We start from the raw sequence: 23,402 nt of genomic DNA, 5'->3' as shown, positions 1-23,402 counted from the left end.
ATCAGGCTTCAAGGTACAGGCTTCAGTTCTCCAATTTTCTGTATGTCCAATCTGATGACTGCAGTCCTCATGTCCTGCACATTCCCTTAGGGTAAATTGAAGGTAGTTTCACCATTGATGGCTTATCCAAATTGGTACATTCATCCACTCTTACTTTATTTCAGGCCAAGCATGTTTGCTATTTCTAACTTTCAGTTTTATTTCTCTAAAAAATATTGTATGACTGCATAAAACATGTCACCAGAAATATGCCATTTATTTGTTTACAATTTTTAAAGTAAGGGGCTAAACTCTCTGAGTTTGAGTGAATAAGATATCAGGAATGCTTGTGATCTTGGGCTTTCCCTTCTGTTTTGTGAGATTATGTGCCCTCAGCAAATAATAAATATGTAGGGGCTGGATATATGACAATGAAAGAAGGAAGGTTTAAGATAAATTTTAGAACCTGTGATCCACCTAAAGTCATTCACATTAAAAATAAATTCAGACACTGTGATGACCCACCACAGGTCATTTGAGCATAGGATTCCGCCTCATGTCTGCCTGACTCTGACCTCCTCAATATTCTTATTTCTAGTCTATTAAGATACGCATTGCATATTAGATAGAACCACATCTTGATGTGGGCCCACCTTTACCATTGTCTGAGACTGGCTGTCCCCAAAGCCTTCATTTGGTGTGGGAACAGGATTTCAAGATTTGAAGCTATTCCAGTGAATAAATGCCTCCTCTCTGATAATAAATGCCTCCTCTCTGATTTTTTTTTTTTTTTTTTTGGAGAACTTCTTGTGGCTAAATACTGGTGAAACAAATAAAGTCAGAGTTCCCATGGGTCTACACAACTTAATTGTCAGAAAGTTGTGCCCATGCTAAAGAAGAAAATTAGAATTCAAATAAAGATGTGGAATCACAGTAGGGTGCTGGAGCAGAGAAGCTACATAGGCTGGTGAATTTGAAGTCTCTCCACCTTTGGCCTGAAATAAGGCAGACAGGAGCCTGGTAGGTGTCCTGGAGATGCCAGCTGAAATTCCTTGGGATGATTTTATGTTTTTCAATGAAAACTTGGCTATTTATATAGATGAATCCCATATCCTTCATAAGGTGGGAGGTAAAAATGCTTGTCCATCCTCAGAGATAATTTGGGGTAAGAATTGATGGATGAAGCTATTTAGAGTTATATGTGGGTTGGAATATTTATTTGTGTTGCATGATAACTATAGTTGAAAAAAACAATGTTTTCAACAGTAACTCATTTATCCAGTTACATGAGTTAGTTTGAGGGCTTGTCAAGGAGGCCCGCATTATATTGGACTCTTTGAACAGGAATGGATGATGTGTCATCATTTTTCTCTCTGGGTCTGATTCCCACTCCCCTGACAAAGAAAGGCTGACAGAAACACTATTAGGTCTTTTTTTTAATTAGGTCTTGATCTCTTTTTTTTTTCTTTTTTTTTCTTTTTTTTTTTTTCCTTGACAGGCAGAGTGGACAGTGAGAGAGAGACAGAGAGGAAGGTCTTCCTTTTACCGTTGGTTCACCCTCCAATGGCCGCCGCAGCTGGCGCGCTGCAGCCGGTGCACCGTGCTGATCCGAAGCCAGGAGCCAGGTGCTTATCCTGGTCTCCCATGCGGGTGCAGGGCCCAAGCACTTGGGCCATCCTCCACTGCACTTCCGGGCCATAGCAGAGAGCTGGCCTGGAAGAGGGGCAACCGGGACAGAATCCGGCGCCCCGACCGGGACTAGAACCCAGTGTGCTGGTGCCGAAAGGCAGAGGATTAGCCTAGTAGCCGCGGTGCCAGCCCAGGTCTTGATCTCTTAAAAGGAGAGTTACCCAAGGTGCCCGTGATACCTACACCAAGAGTATAAGTAAGATCAAATTCAAATGCCAGGGTTAATTTTACTGATTTGGTTATCAATCTGGTGGATTCTCACAGATAGTTCAACAACACTGGGAGAGGAATGATGTGAGAATTAGTAGAGAAGGGCAAGAGCTATGACCGTTTTGGGCAAGGACAGTGGTAATGGCATGGAAAGGTGGTGAGTGCTTTGAGCACACATCAGCAGCACATGTAGTATGTGGTGCATCTCAAGGGAGCATTAAGCACATTTGAAAAGCTGAGACTAAATGGACCCTCAGTCCTCTGAGTACAGAATATATTCTCCTCATCCAGTTTCATTACTTCTCATGTTCACTTGGCATGCCCATGTATACCACCAAATTCCCTTCATAGTTCAGAACTCATGTGAACTTGAGGCAAATATGTTTTCAAGATTTTGGCACAAGGGAAAAAAAAGAATTACTATTTCCTTTCTTCTTCACTGATTTCCTTTTCTACCCATCATCCTCTAATTTCTTTCTGGATGCAACCTCCTCTTTTTCTACCTTTTCCAAGAAATGTTGAGGGATATTCTAGGAAAGGACAAATGCTCTTGGATGGTCACTCTCTTCTCACCATTGACCATGGTCTTCTCAGTGGCCGTGAGCTGCCTAATTCATGGTGGCTGGTGTCATGGGAGTCCTCCCACCTCTGCTGGCTGACACCTGCACTCAGTCACACAGGCCAGCGTCAGGCAACTGTCAGGATCTGGCATGTAGTGTTTGGTATTTGAGATATCTCTGAGACATTGGGTTTCTATTTCAATGTGTGTTTAAATAAGAAAATGAAAGGGGGAGTTGGGATTTAAAAAAACACATAAAAGCACATAGAGCAACACTTGTGTTTTCATGATTGTGATGGCAAAATTTAAACATTTATGAGTCTTCTTCATGTTTTTTTTTTTTTTTATTTTTAAAGAAAGAAAATCAAAAGTGTGAAAGTTCTTTTGACTTGCAGTGCATTCCACCCCTGTCCTCAAACCTCCATAATTATGTGTATGTGTATGGGCATATGCGTGCTTGCACGCATAATTTTCTAGTCTAAGGGTCAATGCATGTTTCTGCAAATAGGAAAAAAATATTTTATTATTTTCAGGCATATATCATCTTTGTCACATGTTTTTCTTCTCTGTTTTGAAAAATAAAATGCATGAAAAATATGAAAAAAATGGCCACATGAAGTACAAAAACCAGCTATGAACTGTACTGGGCTCTGCATTGTAATTTGGTAGCAGGAATTCAATCTGCTTCCCACATGGGTGGCAGAGAACCCATCTACTGGAGTCATTCCCTGCTGCATCCCAGAGTATGCATTAGCAGAAAGCTAGAATTGAGTATGTAGTCATGACTCAAAAGCAGGAACTCTGATAAGATATTCAGGTGTCCCATGTGAAATCTTAACCACTATGCCAAATGCCCACCCATGAAATTACTTTTAAGTGGTGCATTACTATGTATTCATTCCAACAGGTACTAATAGTGCATTGACCTTAATACTGTGTAGAAAGTGGCAATATTTGAAAATATTCAGTGGTTTAATAAGTGAGCTATTTTTTATTAATTTCTTGTGATGTGATCCTACACATAGGTTAATTAAGTTTCTTATCCACCATATCTGTCAGTGAGTTCTTTTTCTGGGTATACAGAAAATTGTTCCTCTTGCTTCTGGAGGGCTGCTGACATCTGCATCAGTTGTTCACAGAGACAATTTTATGATAATATGTAACAGGCTGGAAAACTTTCTCCACTACATCCTAGGATTGGATAGGGGCAAGAACTGCAGTCATGGTGATGCTATAACCCTTGGCTCATGTGTCTTTTCCACAAATTACTTGTATAACCCTGCTCCTGATTTGTTTGGTTCTAACTCCATAGATGATGGGATTGAGCATGGGAGGTACCAGTAGATAGACATTAGCAAACATTATGTGTACCACTCGGGGTACATGGCGGCCAAAGCGGTGGGTGAGGAATGTGAAGAGGGCTGGGATATAAAAAGCCAAGATTACACAGATATGAGAGGCACATGTACCAAAAGCCTTAAGGCGGGCTTCACCTGAAGGTAACCGCAGCACAGCTCTCAAAATCATCACATAGGATATACCAATGACAATTATATCAAAGCCAACCACAGAGAAGGCTACAAACAGCCCATATCCACGATTGACTCTTGTATCAGCACACACCAGCTTCAGCACAGCCATGTGCTCACAGTATGATTGGGGAATGACCTTGTTGGGGCAGAAGGGCATCCTGGAGACCATGAAGCAGAAGGGGCTCACCCATAGCAGCCCTCTCACCATCACGACTGCCCCCAGTTTAACCACTACAGCTGTGGTGAGGATGCTAGAGTGCCGGAGCGGGAAGCAGATAGCCACGTAGCGGTCCAAGGCCATAGCCATGAGGATCCCAGACTCCACTGAAGAGAAGGCATGGATGAAGAACACCTGGATGAGGCAAGCATGATATTCAATCTCGTGCGCATGAAACCAGAGTATGGCCAGCATTTTCGGTTGAGTAGAGGAGGAGAGGACTAAATCAGTGATAGCCAACATGGCCAGAAAAAGATACATGGGCTCATGCAATGTGTGGTCAGTTCGGATTATATGAAGGATAATGATATTGCCAACTGTGGCCACAACATACATAATACAGAATGGAAAGGCAATCCAAAATTGGGAATTCTCCAGTCCTGGAATTCCAAGCAGGATGAAGGATGCAGGATGAGAGGAGGTGTTAGCTGAAGTCAACATCAGGTGATGGTTAATATGCTCTCCATTGGGAAGGTCATGTACTCTCTGCAGATGATAACAGTCCAAGTGATTATTATTGCTATTCATGTCTTTCACATAATATGTCTAAGAGGTTAATTGTGTTTTATTTATTGATTTAGTTATTTTTATTTTAAGCACAGAGTTATAGAGAAGGTGAGAAAGAGTGACAGAAAGTGAGAGAGAAATCTTCCATCTGCTGGTTGACTCCTCATATGGCTGAAATGATTGAGTCTGGGCCTGGCCAAAACCAAGAGCTTAGAACTCCAACCACGTCTCCCAAATAGGTTCAGGTCTAAGGACTTGGGCAATCTTCTGATGATTTCCCAGGCATTTGACATGGAGCTAGATAAGAATCAGAGCAGCAGGGCCAGCGCTGTGACATAGTGGGTAAAGCCATCGCCTGCAGTGCCATCATACCATATGGGTTCTGGTTGGAGTCCCAGCTGCTCCACTTCCAATCCAGCTCTCTGCTATGGCCTAGGAAAGCAGTGGAGGATGGCCCAAGTCCTTGGGCCCCTGCACCCATGTGGGAGAACCAGAAGAAGCTGCTGGCTTCAGATCGGCACAGTTCCAGCCATTGAGGCCATCTGGGGAGTGAACTAGTGGATGGAAGACCTCTCTCTCTCTCTCTCTCTCTCTCTCTCTCTCTCTCTTCTCCTTCTCCATCTGTGTAACTCTGACTTTCAAGGAAATAAATAAATCTAAAAAAAAAAAAGAATCAGAGCAGCAGAGACTTGGACAGCTGCTCTGATACAGGATGCTGCCACCACAAGTACCAACTTAACACACTGTGGCACATGCCAGCCCTGGCAGTTAGGTTTGATTTTAATAGTTTTAATAAATAAAGCATTGGAACAAAAGATTATGGCACATGTTTTAGTTTACTTATACTTACCTCTTTCAAAATGGAATGAGAATACACTTATCATAGTGTGATTTTTTAAGAAAATGTTTTTCTTAAAAGTAAAATCTGCTAACTGAAAGTTATATTGACAAATAATGTCATAGTAATCATTGTCTTTCTGTTCTTGAGAGCTAGCAACTAATCTGTTCAAATTTTCTCATTAGTTTATTTTATTCCTCTTTTAAGCCTTTTGGGCAAGTCTTCAGGGTTTGAAACCAACCTGATTTAAAAATTCATTGTTGTTTATGTAGCAATGATGGATTAGCTTTGACTCCAGGGTAGTTACCTTGAATGTATGGGCTGAAATCTAACTAGTTGACCAGCTGTGTATCTTTATTGGAAGAATTCTCCTTAGAGTATTTGTCCTCCTACATAAAGGGTCAACAAACTTTTTCTGCAAAATATTAGATCATATAAATTTTAGGCTTTGTTGACCATATATTTTCTATTGAAATTTGTTTATAGATTGCAGTGCCAAGACTGTCATAGTCAATACATAATTATTTGTTTCTATAATCCGATTACACATCATTTACAGAAAATAGGTGGAAGATGAATTGATTCTTACGGCTAGAATTTTCCAAAACATTTTCTAGGTGCTAAATTTGTTATGTGGTCATTCCTGAACCATATACTATCAGTAGCACTAACATATTTTGGAGTAGAAGTTTAATAAACATTTGCTGAAGAAAACAAAGGTACACTAGAATTCAATGGTAAGATTCATTAAGTGATTAACATTATCCTAAAATGTCCTGATAGAGACCTTTTAACCTGACTTGTAGCCATGCCCGTGAGGTAGTCCACGTCTCATTCTAGAGGTTGCCCTGCTGCCACTGAATACTTATTGAATGTCACCCTCTCTGTTTTCGCCTTGCATGAGTTGATTCTGCTGTCAGATAAACATATCCTACTTCTGGTGAACACAGCCTACCTCAGATTGAATGGCTCAACACGTGTAAATTATTTACTTTCAATTGTTCTGTGCCTTTGGTTTGGAAATTTTAGTTCTTACCTCCTTTATAACAGAAACACCCAGGTAAGAAGGATATCCTTTCAAATCACCTTATCAAATAATTTCTTGTAGCTAAAAAGATTGAGCTGTTCCTAAAAAAGATTTCATTAAGCTTCCAAATGGACCTGATCTCTTTCTAATTTTCCATAGTTTATAATGGAATGACAGAAATTTGGCTCAGATACCATAATACTTTTCTAAACTGGAAATATTGCCTTTAACTTGATACTAGCTATAAGATTTCTCAAAACAACACCCTATCTAGAAGAGGAGAAACTAATAATTAATAAACATACGTATGTTTATACCCTGCCTGGTTTGTATTCCATTTGAGTTAGTGTCTTCTGCCTGTCTGCCTTTTGCCCCTTCTGCGTCACATTCCACTTATGGGGAACTCACCGAAGATTAGGGCACCAAGAAACATACTTAGAGCATATTCTTTCTGTTGGTAAATGTGCAATTATCAAAGCATTAACAATTTCTGATTACCTGTGGAAGTTCTACAGTACTACAGGCTTTTAACATCTGTTTTTAACTCACACAAAATCTCTGCATCCTCATTTTACAATGAGTCAAATAAAGTTCAGAAGAGTTAAATGGTTTTCCAAAATCACACACCAAAAATTGTCCTAGTGCATGAGTCCACAGCCAGTGATCTTGGTGGTATCCTATCCTGGGCTAGGTAATGTTTGGTTGGAACTCCCAATCTAGTTGGGTAAAGTGGGGAGTGCTGCATTATCATGACAGACAGATATGAAGGATCTTGCACAACTACATACTGAATTAGAGACAGGTATGCTTTTGACTTCAGACCCCTGCTACTTTTATTGGGTTGGAAATTCTAGAAGAGCTGCCGATTGACTCTTGGTTTCTCTAGGGATGTGTTACTTTCACTAAGACAACATCCTTATTGGCTTCTGCCCATGAGCCTCAGTGCAGAACTTACTTGTTCTGCATTCTCTTTTGGGCATGGCAACAATCTCCTCTACCACACTTCAGTCACCCTTTCAAATTCCAGTTTCTCTCTTCTTCTCCACTTATATCCCCTACTGTCCAGTCGCCTTTCCACAGACAGAATTACCGCATGAACAGATGCTTCTCAACATTCCTCCTTCTATTCTGCAGGCTTGGATTTTCTGTTTTCATATTTTCTTTCTGGAGTAGACAATGGAGGATCAGTGCCCACATGGGACTCAAGTCTGAAGGAGTAGATGGCTCCTTTGACAGGGGTTTCTCCTTCCTCCCTGCACTTTACTCTGCTATGCCTTGGAAACTGGGTCTTGACTGTCAGGAGTCCCCTGGTCTTTTTTTTCCTTACAATTTACAAACTGAAGACAGCCAGAGTTAAGGCTACAAGTCATGTGGAATGAACAGGGAAATGTCAAACCTATAGTCATTTTTGTCCAGTGTGGGAGTTCTTAATGTGGGAAGCACAGACTATCAGCCTGCTTTGGATTAATGGATTGAAACATGCATTTTCTAAAGGAGAACAATGCAGGTTCCTGAACTGTGCAACACTCTTTTCTCCTTTACATTGCTGTTAAATATGTCCTTTAATCTTTTTTTAACCTAGAATTTTTATTAGCTAGTGCATACTGAAAGCTTAAATTAAGTCATACCATTTGCAAATATTATGCCTAAGTCAGGACATGACACTGAAGTTTAGACTCAATATTTCTGTTCCTCAGAAAGCAACTATCTTATGAAATCTCTGCATAGCTTTTGGTTCAGGAAACATAGTCCCAAGAACTATGTTCTTACACTAAGTAGAACTTGCTTTCGTTGTGAGTATGGGTTTGATTCATGGCCATTGTGTGGCAGGAGATAAGGTTTAACTAAGGATTAACTGGGGAAACTGAGAAAACTAATTCCATCAGTCTCAGTCTATTTCTCCTTTTCTCCACCTCTGCCTACCTTATCCTCAGCCTTGAGACAGGAGACAGAGGACTATGGGGAAGATGAAAAAGTAAATTCCGCAAATCTTTAATGTCTGCTTCTCTCTGTCTTTGCCTCAATCTTGAGGCAAGAGACAGAGAAGCGTTACTGAATTGAGGGAAAAAAAAAATCAGAGTTTAAGAAACTGCAAGTTTGAAAAACCATCTCTTATAAGCTTTATATTGATACCACAATAGCCGGATGGCCTAAATACCAGGTGACTTCAAAACCACAATAAGGTTGGGGCCGGATCTCTGGCATAGAGGGTAAAGCCTCAGCCTGCAGTGCCGGCATCCCATATGGGTGTCGGTTCGAGACTCAGATGCTCCACTTCCGATGCAGCTCTCTGCTATGGCCTGGGAAAGCAGTAGAAGATGGCCCAAGTGCTTGGAACCCTGCACCTGCATGGGAAGACCCAGAAAAAGCTCCTGGCTCCTGGCTTCGGATTGGTGCAGTCCGGCCGTTGCGGCCAATTGGGGAGTGAACCATCAGATGGAAGACCTCTCTCTCTCTCTCTGCCTCTCCTTCTCTCTCAGTGTAACTCTGACTTTCAAAGTATATACATAAATCTAATAATAGTAAAAAAAAAAAAACAATAAGACCCCTAACCCAAGAACAAATCCTATAAAATCACAGCCCCAATTACCTTTTGGGGATCTTGGGTCTCAGATGATTAGGTGCTGTTATGGAGTGTACTTTCTTTCCTATACTAATTTTTGCTGTTACATTTCTTGTCTGAGCCTTGTCCAATTCATTGTATGATGTTCAAAAGAACCCAGTCCATGCCTTCCTATTCTCTACTCCTGCAACAATTGGACCTCCAGTCCATCCAGCTGTGGAAGTTGTGTTGGTCATTCAGTTATGCTGTCTAATCCCATGACAGGCTGAAGGGCAAAATGGTATCAGTCTTGCTAACAAATGGCTTATGAAAATGCAGATTCAGTTTTCTCACTCTGGGTATCTAAACTAAGGTGTAGAGCTGTGGTGTCCAGGCTCTTTCATGGAGGCTTTGTGTTGCAGGGGTTTGCCTACCTTTTAAGGGTGTATGCCTGGAGGCTACAAAGTGAGCCCTGGGTCTTCTCCCCATGTCAGAATGAAGGTCAGTGGTCATGGACCTCTGTGCTCAGAGTTTTCAGTGAGTCAGTCAGATCTGCACAGTCGCTGCCTGCTTTTGGAAGGCTCCGTGAGTCCTACTGCTCTCTGGGAGGGGCAGAGGTGCCTGAAGCAAGAGGAATCACTCACCCTGGGCCCGGCTCTCTCTTTGGCCAAGCTAAGAATGAACATAGTGATTTGATTTAGCTCCTGGGATTCAGCCTTTGGCAGAGACCTCAGATCAAGGCCTCTTTAAAGAATTATGTCATGATTATGTATGATTTGTCTCTTCCCCCAAGTATTAGTTCTTTCTCCCTAAGTTCCACTGTCTCATATTCACACTGACTTCCTCTGGGACTTTAATGCTGGAAGCCTTAACCCCCAACTTTCCTCTCTCCTCTGTATACACAAATGAAAAGGCAGGGAAGTGGAACACATATTCAGGAGGGCATGCTGTAGAGACTACAAGATTGTGAACTATCTGTACAAAGGTGTTTTTTTTTTTTTTGTTTATGTATCTTTACAATTCAAAAGATATGTTGACATTTCAAGTATATTTTGTATGTCAGGGAGGAATTGCAATAATGTGTCTAAAGGATTAGTTTTGCACGTGAATGTGTCATGTGTGTGTGTGTGTGTGTGTGTGTAGAAGTTGTGCATATAAAAGCATGAATAATTATCCACTTTTAGTGTGCATGATTAGTATGAGTCATGGCTCTGTGTGTGCATGGTCCTTGAATGTGCCTTGTGAAGGCACATACCTGATGGTGAGAGGTTTCATATCAATACGTATTGTGAACCTGTATATACAAGGAGTACAGATTTGATGAGGATGTTTGCAATCCATCTGTGCTTCATTGTGTACTAAGGTAGCTGTGGTTCTAACGTCCCCCACTTCTGAGTGGATTATAACCCAAGAGGCAAAAAGAGTGCTATTGGAGACTCTACCATTGCCATTTCTGAATCCTCATGAAACTAGAAGATCCTCTTCAATCTACTTGAGCCTACAACGAAATATCTCTCTCTCTCAATCTCTATATAGGTCACTGCTGGTGATTTTCTCAGCATTTTCTGATAGTTTTCAATCTCATCTCTGATGATTTTTCAAAGGAATAATTGAGAAAGAGGCACTAACAGAAAGAGAAGATTTATTTGTGGTATAGAAAGCCATTAGACTTCAAAAAATATACCTTTCAAGCAAGCAAAACTCAAAATGCACTTAAGGAGAAAAAAAACCATAAAAATTGTAAAGGCTATCATGTTCACACTAATGTTTTTAAGGTAGATTGTCATTGGCATATTCACAAAGGACATGATTTATTTTCAGATATAGGCATAATAATTCAGATTTGTGGTTGTTTTTGTTACAGAATTTATAGCAAATGTTCAAACAGTTTATTTTTACTATTATTATTTTGGGTATGATGTTGACATTGTATATTGGGATTTTGATTTTGTCTCAGGCTGCAAATTATGTTTCTTTTAACTTTTTTATGTGCACTGTTCAATATAAGGAAAGTAAACAAAGCCCATTTCCCTTTTCTCCTTTATTTCTCCTTTTTTCCCTTGGAGGAATTTTTCTACCACAACAAAATGGAACATCTAGGATGGCACCTGTGAATCTGTGTATCCTGCTTTTCTCATAGTCTGAAATACCATGGTTATACCAAACAGCTGTGACATCCAGTCTCTCGTGGAAGTTACTTTCCAGGCCAACCATATTGCTTTTCAAGTTTTCAAGATAGCAGTCTGAAAGGAGTGTGCGATAGGACCGTTAGTATTTCCTGTTTGGTCTTCCCACAGTTCCCACATATGTCTTTCAGGAGCTGGTACCTCTATGAGTTACACTGAGTACTTGACTCTGAACCTAGTATTAAAGTTCTAGTTATGGTTGGTTACAGTCTAATCTACCAATCTGGGATTGGATAAAGGGCAGAGAGTGATGTTTAGAAAGCTAACATTTCATGAACAACAGTGTTGCTGAAGATACTGATATTACAATCCTGAGGTTCATCACTACATCTATGTAGAAAGCTCAGCCACATCCAGAACCTCATAGTTTTTGTATCCCCACTTCTCTTGACTGTTACCTCCACAGTACCTTAGTCAATGACTTATGGAGATGACTGGGCCTTGTCTCAGCCCAGAGGTAATAGATATCTAAATTTTGGGGCACCCCACTGTTTAACTATAGCAGCCCCTTCTTCTGGTTCATTTATAAATTATGTGCTTTCACTCCTATGCTTTCCTAGTGCCCAGAGTATGAAACCAAGTGCCTATATAGTGCCTTTGATACAAATGCTGAGAGAAGCTCCTTGATATTGATGTGGAGATGGCAGGACTTCATAGTAGAGGAATTTTTAAGAGAGGTTGAGAGTCCAGGGGGAAATCCACACTTGTTGCTCGCATGGGTGGAACACAGTATTTTTTTAGTAATAGAATGTCTACCATGACTTTCAAGACACTGATATTGGGAAGGCTCCAAATTTATGAGCTAGCAGCTGATAGCCACTTGTTCATTTCTGCCTCGCCCTGGAAGAAATCTATGTTAAAGTCAATTCTTTGGGTATTTCATCAAACCCCAGCTTTTCTCTGTGTGCTGGTATATCCACCTTTCTTCATTATTGCCAAGTAAGAAGTATGTTTCCATGTAACTGGAAAAGTATATTTCTGATGCCAAAGACTTAAGGCCTCTTGGATTTCATTGCAGTAAAATACAGCCACAGTATTTTGATCAGTGACACTGGGAGGTCAGTGTGAGTACAAGGGTTTTTTGTTTGTTTGTTTGTTTCTCCTGGATATTTTAAAATCATTTAACCTGATGGCTAGACCAGAATTTGAAGTGAATGTCTTTTCAAGATGTTGGTAGCCACAGAGTCAACAAGGTGGTGTGATGGGTTAAGCTGCTGCTTGTGACTCTGGCATCCCATAATTGCAGTGTTTCCGATCCAACTTCTTGCCAATGTGCATGGGAGGTAGCACAGGATGGTCTAAGTGCCAGGAACCCTACACATATGTGGGGGACCTGGGTGGGAGTTCCTAGCTTCTGGCTTTGGCCTGGCCAGACCTGGCTGCTGTGGCCATTTGGGGAGTGAACTAGTGGATAGAAGTACCTCCCTTGATGAATCCCATGTGTATTGTGTGAAAATCCCAAAGACAAAGGGTCAACATGAAAACCCTAAGATCCCTAGGATTATGCCATCCTTATTTAGAACAAAAGGGTCTCACATTCTCATAAACACTAAGATGTAACATATAGAAGCTAACCTACAAAACAGTAAATGGACTCTATCAGAGACTGTCTGTCTTCTAAACTATTGTGATAGCTCAGTTCTGCCAAGGTGGAGAAAAGACGAATGGTGAAACTCAGGACTCTGTCAGGAACAAGGTCTTTGATCTAAGCTCTGCCATTTCCTGGTCTTGTTATGTTAAGAATATTACTATTACTGTTTTTACAACATATGTCGTATGTACTTTGGAATTAAAATATAATTCCTTCTCCATAAATCACAAGGACTAAACATGTAGAAGCATTTACAAATTAAATTGTAAGTTTCCATATGGCCTTCAGAAGATTTGTTTGGACAACACAGTGTTTAGATGATATTCTATTAATAACAGATATATAAACTATCTTAAAAAGTGGAGGACATGGTGATACTGGGTCTATGTTCCTAGATGGAAACATTTAATAGGAATCCACTGAGAAGCATCTGGCTAAAGTTAACACTGTCACCATAGTGTGACTACGTAGTTATTCCATTTATTTATGTTATCTATCTGGCTCCTCTAAACATTTGAATTTATGATCACTGTTTTGGGTTCTCAATTTTCTCTCTCTCTCCCTCCCTCTTTCTCTCTCTCTCTCTCTCTCTCCCTCTCTCTCCCTCTCCCTCTCCCTCTCCCTCTCCTTTCTCTCACTCTCTCCCTCTTCTTCCCTCCCTCCCCTCTGTCTAAAACATACACAATTAAATTTTGGCTGCTGGTCTGAAAGGCTTTGTTTAGCCATCTGTACAACCAAGGCATCTGGGTTTTGCAAGGGTTTCCCTGGTCTGTTGTTTGATCCAACTGCTATGTATCGCTGTTGCATTTTGTTTATCATTGGAAATATTCTTGCTATTACTTCCATTCCCCTGTGAGCTGTTAAAGTGAATGTTTCCTCACAAATGTATCAGTCAAATTAATGTGGAATGATTTACAGAAAGAGAGTAGTATTTCAACAGGTCAGGGATGTAAGAGCAACCCTTATACAAGGTTTTGATAGAGTTTGGCTAGTGGTCCAGAGAGAATAATTAAAACCTTGTTGTGAAGGAGACAAGGGTCCCTGCTCCCCTAATTTAGCAGAGTAATAAACATATGCTTGTAGCCAGATGTGCTGGGGGGTTGTTCCTTGTCTACTACTACTGGCATACAAAGTTCCAGTCAAAATTGCTTTCAACTGCTTTCTATCTATGAAATAAGAAAATAGAGCTACAATGATCTTCTGACTGTAAAGGTCTTTATTCAGATTGAATATGTATATAATATTTAATTATATTTGTTGCTATTTTTGTTATTAATTCCAAATAACTACCATTTATTGAAACCCTCAGATTCATAAACTATGATGTTGCTACGTGACTCACGTAATCCACATTATACCTATTTGGCAAATGTGGTGATGATGGATGCCAAATCACATGGGAAGCTGTAGAGTGAGAATTCAAACTCAGGCCCATGTGACTCTAGACCCTCATTTCACCTCATTCTATCTGCAGGGATTCCAGGGTAGTATGGAGGTGGGCATAGCAGGGAGAAGGACGGTCAGACTGGGAGAGCAAAGCTTCTCAGAGGCTGTATCATCAGTGCTTTAGACCAGGCTGCTTCTCTAGCCAACAGTTATAAAAGAGAAGACACGTTGGATTTAATACAATAAATTCTGTCTATGTATAAATGTTATAGATTTGGCATTTTTCAAACACTCATCCTCTATCTTCTCATTTATGAAACAAAGGCTAATTCATCTAACTGGTTTAATAAGAAAATATACATACCTTGCAGAAGGGCTCACTATAATGAGGATATGAATATGCCTGTGTTCCTGGATGTATCTTAGCGTTATGTGTTCTCTATTCAGCACTGAGTGATTTCAATTTGATACTTCTGATTTGAAATGCATTCTTCTGTAGTCATAAGAGAACCAATGTGTTTCAATATAAAAATATTATCAAGACATTAAAAGCGGATAATTACTATTTTTAACAGTGGGTGCTGAAAAAAATTTCATATAATTCACCATAGAAAGTTACTAAAACTGAATAAATTTAGAATATAAAGTTAGTATTTAAATATTATAAAGTTTACCCAAAAAAACTCACAGCCAATCATCATTCTTTAACTGCTAAATTTAGCAACTAGATTTGAGTGTTTTCTTTCACTATTATCTTTCAAAATTTTTGGAAGTTCTAGTAAAATAAATAAAAAAGAAAGTGAAATAATTTGTATGAGTATTGAGGAAAATATACCAATAGTCCATTTTACATATATATGAACATAAAAATTGAAAAATTTTAAAAACTACTGTGTGTATGATAAATTGGCAAGTTATATTAATAAAGAATAAGAATTATATTGATAGAATTTAAATCTATGTATATATTAATAAAATACATTAAAGTAAATTTAACCAGAGAAAAAAACTTTTTTTGACAGGCAGAGTTAGACTGAGAGAGAGAGAGACAGAAAGGTCTTCCTTCAGTTGGTTCACCCCCGAAATGGCTGCTATGGCTGGCGCACTGTGCTGATCTGAAGCCAGGAGCCAGGTGCTTCCTCCTGGTCTCCCATGCGGGTTAAGGGACCCAAGGATTGGGCCATCCTCCACTGCCTTCCTGAGCCACAGCAGAGAGCTGGACTGGAAGAGGAACAACCGGGACAGAATCTGGCACCCCAACCGGGACTAGAACCTGGGCTGCCGGCACCGCAGGCAGAGGATTAGCCTAGTGAGCTGTGGCGCTGGTCCAGAGAAAATTATTTTAATGAAAACTATTTTAAAAGTTGTTTATCAATGAAACACCTGTAATATATTCTTGAATGTGAAAACTTATTAATGGTTATTCTTTTACATTTAATCTATAAATGAGTATAATTTACCTTAGAAATGTAAAGCCCTTGTTTATTGAGAAGTGGATTTCTTTATACCTGAAATTACACTGCAAAGCTACTACATCCATCAGCAGGAAGCTGCAATTGGAAACAGAACAGGATGTAGACCTGGAACTCAAAACCCAGGCACTCTAGTACAGGATGCAGACATCGAAGGTAACATCCAAATATCTGCAGGAAAAGCACTTGCATCTATATAATGCTTTAGAGTGAGAAGAATTGACCTGGAACCCAGTCTTAGAGAACTAACAGCATAAGTACACATGGAGAGCTTTGTAAGAATGTTGATAATACTTATTTGAAGTGGCATAAAACTGAAGTTAGTTTTAGCACTCACTAATAGAAAACAATTGTATAAATTGAAGTCTATTCATACTTTGAGTAGTGTGTATTCATCTGAATGAATTATATCCATGTTGACTGACTAGGAGGGATTCCTACCACAAACAAAACATTGTATCTGTATACAATGACCTATAGAGTTTATTCAACTATTTAACTACAAATAGGCAAGTTTCTCATATGTAAGTATTAATAATTACATTGACATAAATAAAAAATTAGGAAATTATAGAAGACAAATGTAGTTGCACTGTTAGTTTACTTTTAGGATAAACTAACCAACCACGAACTGTCACTTGTTACAACTGCAACATTTCTTGAAATGCTTGCTGGTCATTGGATTGACAAAGTCCATCCTCCTGATCTAAGTAGTTCTGACTCTCTGGGTCTGTCAGGTCTCTAGGTAGGAACTGGTTCCAGACTGTGATTGGCAGGTCTACACCATGTGTCTTATTGTGGGGTCTAGGTTAATGAGGCAGAGCCTACTAGTGAAACGCACCTCGTAGCACTAGAAGTCCACTAACACCTTATTGACCAATAGAGGTAGTGAGGACTGCACTGACCAGAGTAAGCCATGTTTCTAAACTCAGCATGAAAGTAAAAGTAAGTACACTGTGCTGAGGCTCATTATGTGAGTATGAATGCATAATACTACTAAAGAGAAAGTAAAAATTCAATCTGATAATCCATATAATGCATTTAGGATACCATTTATATAATGTTATATTTAATAACATTCACCAAAAAGGTAATTATGGTGACATGTAGATGATACAGTTCAGGCCAATTTTATTTATTCCATTTTGCTGAATCACATAAAAGTTCAACAACAGATATACATATGAACATTCAACAGCAACTCTAGCATTTTGAAAAGTATATATATATATATATATATATATATATATATATATATATATAGTTCCTCTCACCACTTTCCTGGCCCTAGTAGTCAAATAGCCTGTCTCTTAGTGTAAAAGACCCAAATGAGAGATTTACTTGACTCCTTCATATTTGTGTAATCCCTAATGTTCATTCAGAATCCTAGTTTCTTATGGGAATCAAGCCAGTGGAAAGTCCTCCATCCAGTTTAGTAGAATGTTTTCTATCTTCTCTTTTCTTTGTTGTGCAGCAGTTTATCTCCTCCAGTTTCTTCCTTTATTAAGGTATAGATGTAGCAACCAAACACTTAATTTTTTTTTTTTGGCAGGTAGAGTTAGACAGTGAGAGAGAGAGAGAGAGAAAGAGAAAGGTCTTCCTTCCATTGGTTCACTCCCCTAATGGCTGCTACGGCCAGCATGCTGTGCCGATCTGAAGCCAGGAGCCAGGTGCACCCCCCTGGTCTCCCATGCGGGTGCAGGGCCCAAGCACTTGGGCCATCCTCACTGCCTTCCTGGGCCACAGCAGAGAGCTGGACTGGAAGAGGAGCAACCGGGACAGAATCCGGCACCCCAACTGGGACTAGAACCTGGGGTGCCGGCACCGCAGGCGGAGGATTAGCCAAGTGAGCCATGGTGCAGGCCTGCACTTAATGGTTCTTATAAGACTTGGACTTTGGCCCTTTTTATATCATTGAAAAGTAGTATGAGAGGGGGTAGGTAAAGTAGGCTTATTTTCTGGGGCTTGCAAGCTTCCATCCACACACATTTACATCCTTCTGAGGACAGGCAGATATATCCAGATGTGTGCACTTGTATACCTGAATGACGATTTCATGCACACTGAACTTTCTCAGTCATAGAATCCTTGGGTCAGGAGCCCACATGGAGGGAAATCCTCTTCACTGAGTGCAACCCACTTTCTTGGGCTGCAACCTCTTTAGTATTTTCTCTCTAATTTCCTTCATCTTGACGCTGTAGAGAATGGGGTTTATCAGTGGAGGAAGTAGGAAATGGACATAGGAGAGAAGAGTGTGTGCAGATGGAGGGATTGGCAGCTTCAGGCGGTTGATGAGTGCCAGGAGGATCATAGGGACGTAGAACAGGAGCACAGCAGAGAGGTGGGCAGCACAGGTTTGACCTGCCTTCCAGCAGTCCGTGCTGGACCCCATGCCTTGCAAAACCCTGACAATGAGGCCATAGGAGAAGAAAATGAGCAAGGGGTCTAATCCCATGACTGACAGAACCACACAGAGACTGTAGATGGAACCCCAAGATCCTGGGCAGCCCAGATGGGCCATATCTGGGTGTAAGCAATAAGAATGGGTCAGGACCTGTGGGTGACAATATTGCATGTTGGTTAAGAGGAATGGCAGAGGAAGATGGAGGCCCAGGCATCGGAAAGCAATGGCCAGGCCAATCTTGGTAATGACACCACTGGTAAGGAGTGCTGGGTAGCGAAGAGGGTGGCAGATGGCCAAAGCTCGGTCAAAGGCCATAGCAAGCAAGATGGAGGACTCCATGACTGAAAAGACATGGACAAAAAACATCTGGAGGAGGCAGGCTGAGGCAGGGACAATGTGAGCACCAGCAAGTGCGAGCCCCAGTAGGGTAGGCATCAGGGATGTGACTAAGCCAACATCAGACACACCAAGCAGGAAGAGGAAGAAGTACATGGGACGGTGCAGAGTGGGCTCCAGGGCAATGATCCAGAGGATAGTACCATTGCCCAGGGCAGAGAGAAGGTAGACAGTTATGAGAGGGGCTGTCCACCAGGAGGGTGCTGTTGACAGGCCTGGCATGCCCACCAGCAGGAAGGTGGGGGCCATTGGAGAGCTGTTATTAGGAGCTTCCCGGATGGAGAGTGGTGACATCACTGAGGATCCCACTTTGGACTCTGGAACCTGAAAACGATTTGAAAGGTAAACTTAGTTTTGCAACAGATTTGCATGATGTTTTCTAAAACATCCTGGCCCTCCCCTCTCCCAGGCATGTTCCATCCCTATGTAAACACCCACTCAGATGGTTTAGGCAATATTCATTTCTTGTCTTGGGGATTTTCCTGTAGCTATCCTCAAAGCTCTGTTTCTCTTGCTAAATTGCTTTTCCATCTTCCTTTAACATTGCCTTTCACTACAGATTTTCCTAATTTTTCTTATTTGGAAAACACATGAGGAGAGGGTTTACTCTTCTGTATCCACATTGTTTTTGTTCCCTTAAAACCAATCCATCTTACTCCTGTGCTGCCTGAAAACGTTCATGGTTTAGTTACAATTAACTGCTCTCATTAGTGTCATGGATTATCCCTTCATTCTTTTTAAAAACATATTTGTTTATATGGAAGGCAGAGGTACAGAGAGAGAGAAGAGACAGAGTTTTGCTATTTGCTAATTCACTCCCCAAATAGCTGCAAAAGCTGGGGCTCGCCAGGCAGAAGCCAGGAGCTTTATCCAAGTCTCTCACATGATTGGCAGGAGCGCAAGAACATGGGTCATCTTCTATTGTTTTCCCAAGCACATTAACAGGGACGTGGATCAGAAGAGGAACAGTTGGGAATCAAACTAGCATGCATATGTGCTGCAGGCAGAGGCCCATATTCCTTTATTCTTAAATCAAGAATCACTCATTTTTCCTAAGCAACATATTCAACTTATTTCTCAATTATCTTTGACTGCTATAAATTCCCTTTACCTTTTTTTTTTTTCATTCTACCTCCCAGAATGTCATTTCTCAGTGCACTTTGCTGTAATCTAGACACTTAATACACTGGAATTTTTGATGGTTCTTTGCTTGGGACTCTTCTTTTTCCTCCACCTTATTTCAAACACACAGTCTTGCTGGGTTGTTTACTACCCCCTGGCACACTAGAGCACATAAAATGATGTCCCTGTTATTCTCGGTTATAAATATATCTTTCTCTGTCTTCCCCCTCTATGGATTGTTTACCTATTGTTGCAAATACAGGTCCTCCTATATATTAAGCCTCTACTAACATGTGCTTCATGACCCTTTTACAATTATACTATATACCAAATTATATGACACCAACACAATTTTTATGTTTTCTATTTATATCAACTACCATAAATAAGAGAAAATATGTGATATTTGTCTTTTGGGTCTAATTAATTTCACTTAGCATAATGATCTCCAGTTGACTGGATAAAGAAAATATTTTGTATATTCATGATGGAATGTGGAATATTGCTCAGCCATTAGAATAATGAAATCCTGACATTTGCAACAAAATAATGCAGCTGTATTTAGCAGTTTTTCAATTCTATTTCTCTAAATTTTCTTCAGGATTTGATCCCTTTTCTGAAATGTAATCAGCCTCCTTATTATTTCTTCAAAATCTCCCTATTACCCCGTACAAATGCACCCCCCCCTACACATTCACTGTAAATTTCTTTAAAATTGTATTCTTTCCCTTAGTGAAGTCCTTTCTTCAGAACATATGTGTAGTATACCATCTGCTCTTCATGACTCTTGGAGTTCCTGCAGCCTGACTTAAATGGGACTTCTATGTGGCAGGGCTTGCAATAGGGAGAACAGCGTTTCCTTGGACAAACCATATATTCCACAGAATATTCCTGCTGCTTAAGCACAGGTCAGTAGCAGGTCTCCCTGACAGAAGGTAGAGCACTGGGGGGACTGCCACAGGTGTCTGATGCTAAAAGTCTGCGAGGCTTCTGTGAGGACATTTGAGGCAGCACTGGGAACATCCATATCTGACAGGTTCATCCCTTGCCCGAATTGTAAAAGCTATCCCTACACTCCCACTAGCACACCAGAGCACATTTATAAACAAATGGCTTCTCACATGTAGAAAACAGTTTTCATGTCCACACATAGCAGATATATTCATGAGTGCACACAAACCCTATGCATTGCAGAAATACACACACACACACACACACCCTTATCCCAACTGAAACACAGAAACATATACACTCATCATACAAACAGTACAAAAAGTTTATATCCACAGATAAAATCTTTTGAGATAAATCTATATTAAATCCATAATATGCAAGCATGTATATTACTACTCATATCCATAAATCAAAGATGCAAAAAACAAATAAATACTCACTTAGTAAGATAGAAGCAGTTTGCAATATGTGCTGATATTTGTTCAAGAATTTACATGAAAAAGCAGATAGAAATCCAAGTGCCTGGCCATGCATATATGTTATTATCATCATCTAAAAGCTCATGTTTACAAATCTCAAATAGTAATGTCCTAAACCAATCTCTTGGAACTTCACAGTATAAATAACCAGGTAAATACATAGAATCAATAATTTTTCCATAAACACACTTATGCAGACAACAAATAACTACTATCCCCCCCCCTTTTTTTGACAGGCAGAGTAGACAGTGAGAGAGAGAGAGAGACAGAGAAAGGTCTTCCTTTGCCGTTGGTTCACTCTCCAATGGCCGCCGCAGCCAGCGCTGCGGCTGGCGCACTGTGCTGATCCGAAGGCAGGAGCCAGGTGCTTCTCCTGGTCTCCCATGCGGGTGCAGGGCCCAAGCACTTGGGCCATCCTCCACTGCACTTCCGGGCCATAGCAGAAAGCTGGCCTAGAAGAGGGGCAACTGGGACAGAATTCAGCGCCCCGACTGGGACTAGAACCCGGTGTGCCGGCACCGCAAGGCGGAGGATTAGCCTATTGAGCCGCGGCGCCGGCCTACTATCCCTTCTTGTACATGCATGTTAACCATGAGTTCACAAACTTCCATTTAATATGCAGTACACATACATGCATTGAGACAAATAAGAAATCATAAACATATGTCTTTTTGATTATATCACACAAACCATTAGGCTATTCTTATTTTACTTAAAATATCTGGTATATGGCTACGGAGACAAATGAATCTCCAACTGAAATTTTGCCTTGCATAAATTTAGTTTTACGTGATCAAGACAAGGGCGTTATTATGAAAAAAAAATTACAACTGCTAAACAGTGTTTTCTAGGACAGATTTTTATTAATTACCAAACTGGCTCCCTGCCATATAGCACACAAGTAAATTAGGTTACTAGTTGGGTGGAACATAGGATGTTTTGTTATAAGGGAGTTTTGATGCAGGCTCAAAGGAGAGATCCCACCAGCCACATAGAGAAGACAGATATTAAAGTGGCGGACCTACTGTTCACTTTACATTTGTGTCCAGATATCTTCCTTGCTATTAGGATCCTCATCAAAATTCTTCCTGGTATTTACCAGACCAGATGGAAGACTGTGAGTCAGATGGAGTCTTTTATTACAGATGAAAGCTGCAGTGTTAGAACCGCCTCAAAGAAGTAGGTGATGTGACCTACTTTGACCCTGAGTATACCAGGAAAGCTATCTTCAAGGATGAGCACCAGGCAATTTGCTGGAGACTTGCTGGTAAATCCACTGCATAAATTGACTAACAAAATAAGAAATCAAATCAGGTACATCATAAAATATAGATATCATTAAATACCTATTCATATATGGAGTACAAACAATAACTAAAGAAAGGCAGTAACAGTATCTGAGGTTGAGAAATTAAACAATCTAGGAAAGAAAAATGATTGGATAGTTGTAGGTCCAAAATTAGATCATAACCTCTAAAATTCTGTCTCCAACCATTGTGGGTGGTTGGAATACAAGGCAGCAGTCAGTTCCGCAGCTGTTTATATTCAGATTATGTCTCATGCTCTGTCTTCTGTGGGGATGCCCATGAGATTCAGATTTGCCCTGAATAACCTGTGATGAGAACTCCAGTGGAATATTACTAGGACAAAGAAGGCAGAAATCCAGCCCATATATAGGAGATAAAAGTTATCATCATTGGATTTTCCAGATTCAGGAAATTCTACCATATAGAATTTCTGGCCTCCAGTAAGTTTAGAATGACACCTTAAAATTTTAAGACACTCTTCAGTGATAAGTTTCATCAGAAATTTCTGCTCCAAGTGCTGTCTTATTTCTAAAGTAACATTAACTTTTTGGGTCCTTTATTTTCAGTTGTATAACATTTTTACTCAATTCCAAGTACTGCATACTTTGCTCTATAACCTTTGCCTTTGCATTAGAAGCTACATTGACCTTCACCCCCTTTTTCATTCCAGGAATCAATTTATCCTTACTGAATTCATATGCTACCAACTCCCATAGGCATTCTGATGCATTACTCTCCTTCAAATAAATCATCCTTTCTTTTAATATCTCTCAGCATGATCTCCACACTCCTGTAGTATAAATTAAGCACACTGTTATAACCCTTTCAATGCCTTCTTGTTACATTCTGAGCTATATGAAGATGAAGACAGTCTTTCAATCTTTCCTATGTTTCATTTGAGTAATAACAACATCCATGCATTATACCTGAAATATGTTAGTTGGATTCCACGAGTTGCTTGAAGATCCTGCTTAAATGGGAGTGTCTCTCGTTTCCCACATTCTG

The 23,402-nt window shown here is 40.3% G+C and overlaps 2 protein-coding genes across 2 annotated transcripts; both read right to left on the bottom strand.

The window, feature by feature from the left end:
* Positions 1-3,682: 3,682 nt before the first annotated feature.
* OR52R1 (olfactory receptor 52R1) lies at positions 3,683-4,627 on the bottom strand. The gene has a single exon (NM_001171430.1). The coding sequence runs from the start codon at positions 4,625-4,627 to the stop codon at positions 3,683-3,685; it is 945 nt and encodes a 314-aa protein (NP_001164901.1).
* Positions 4,628-17,857: 13,230 nt separating this feature from the next.
* OR51S1 (olfactory receptor family 51 subfamily S member 1) lies at positions 17,858-18,829 on the bottom strand. Its single transcript, NM_001171431.1, has one exon. The coding sequence runs from the start codon at positions 18,827-18,829 to the stop codon at positions 17,858-17,860; it is 972 nt and encodes a 323-aa protein (NP_001164902.1).
* Between the last annotated feature and the right edge of the window lie 4,573 nt (positions 18,830-23,402).

The sequence above is a fragment of the Oryctolagus cuniculus genome, chromosome 1 (genome assembly GCF_964237555.1).
Source record: "Oryctolagus cuniculus chromosome 1, mOryCun1.1, whole genome shotgun sequence".
NCBI lineage: Eukaryota > Metazoa > Chordata > Mammalia > Lagomorpha > Leporidae > Oryctolagus > Oryctolagus cuniculus.
The sequence above is the reverse complement of the archived record's forward strand: the minus strand, read 5'-3'. Positions and strand labels throughout refer to the sequence as shown.

Coding starts and splice junctions, on each gene's coding strand:
- OR52R1 (NM_001171430.1), bottom strand. CDS start 4,627: ATGTTGACTTCAGCTAACACCTCCTCTCATCCTGCATCCTTCATCCTG.
- OR51S1 (NM_001171431.1), bottom strand. CDS start 18,829: ATGTCACCACTCTCCATCCGGGAAGCTCCTAATAACAGCTCTCCAATG.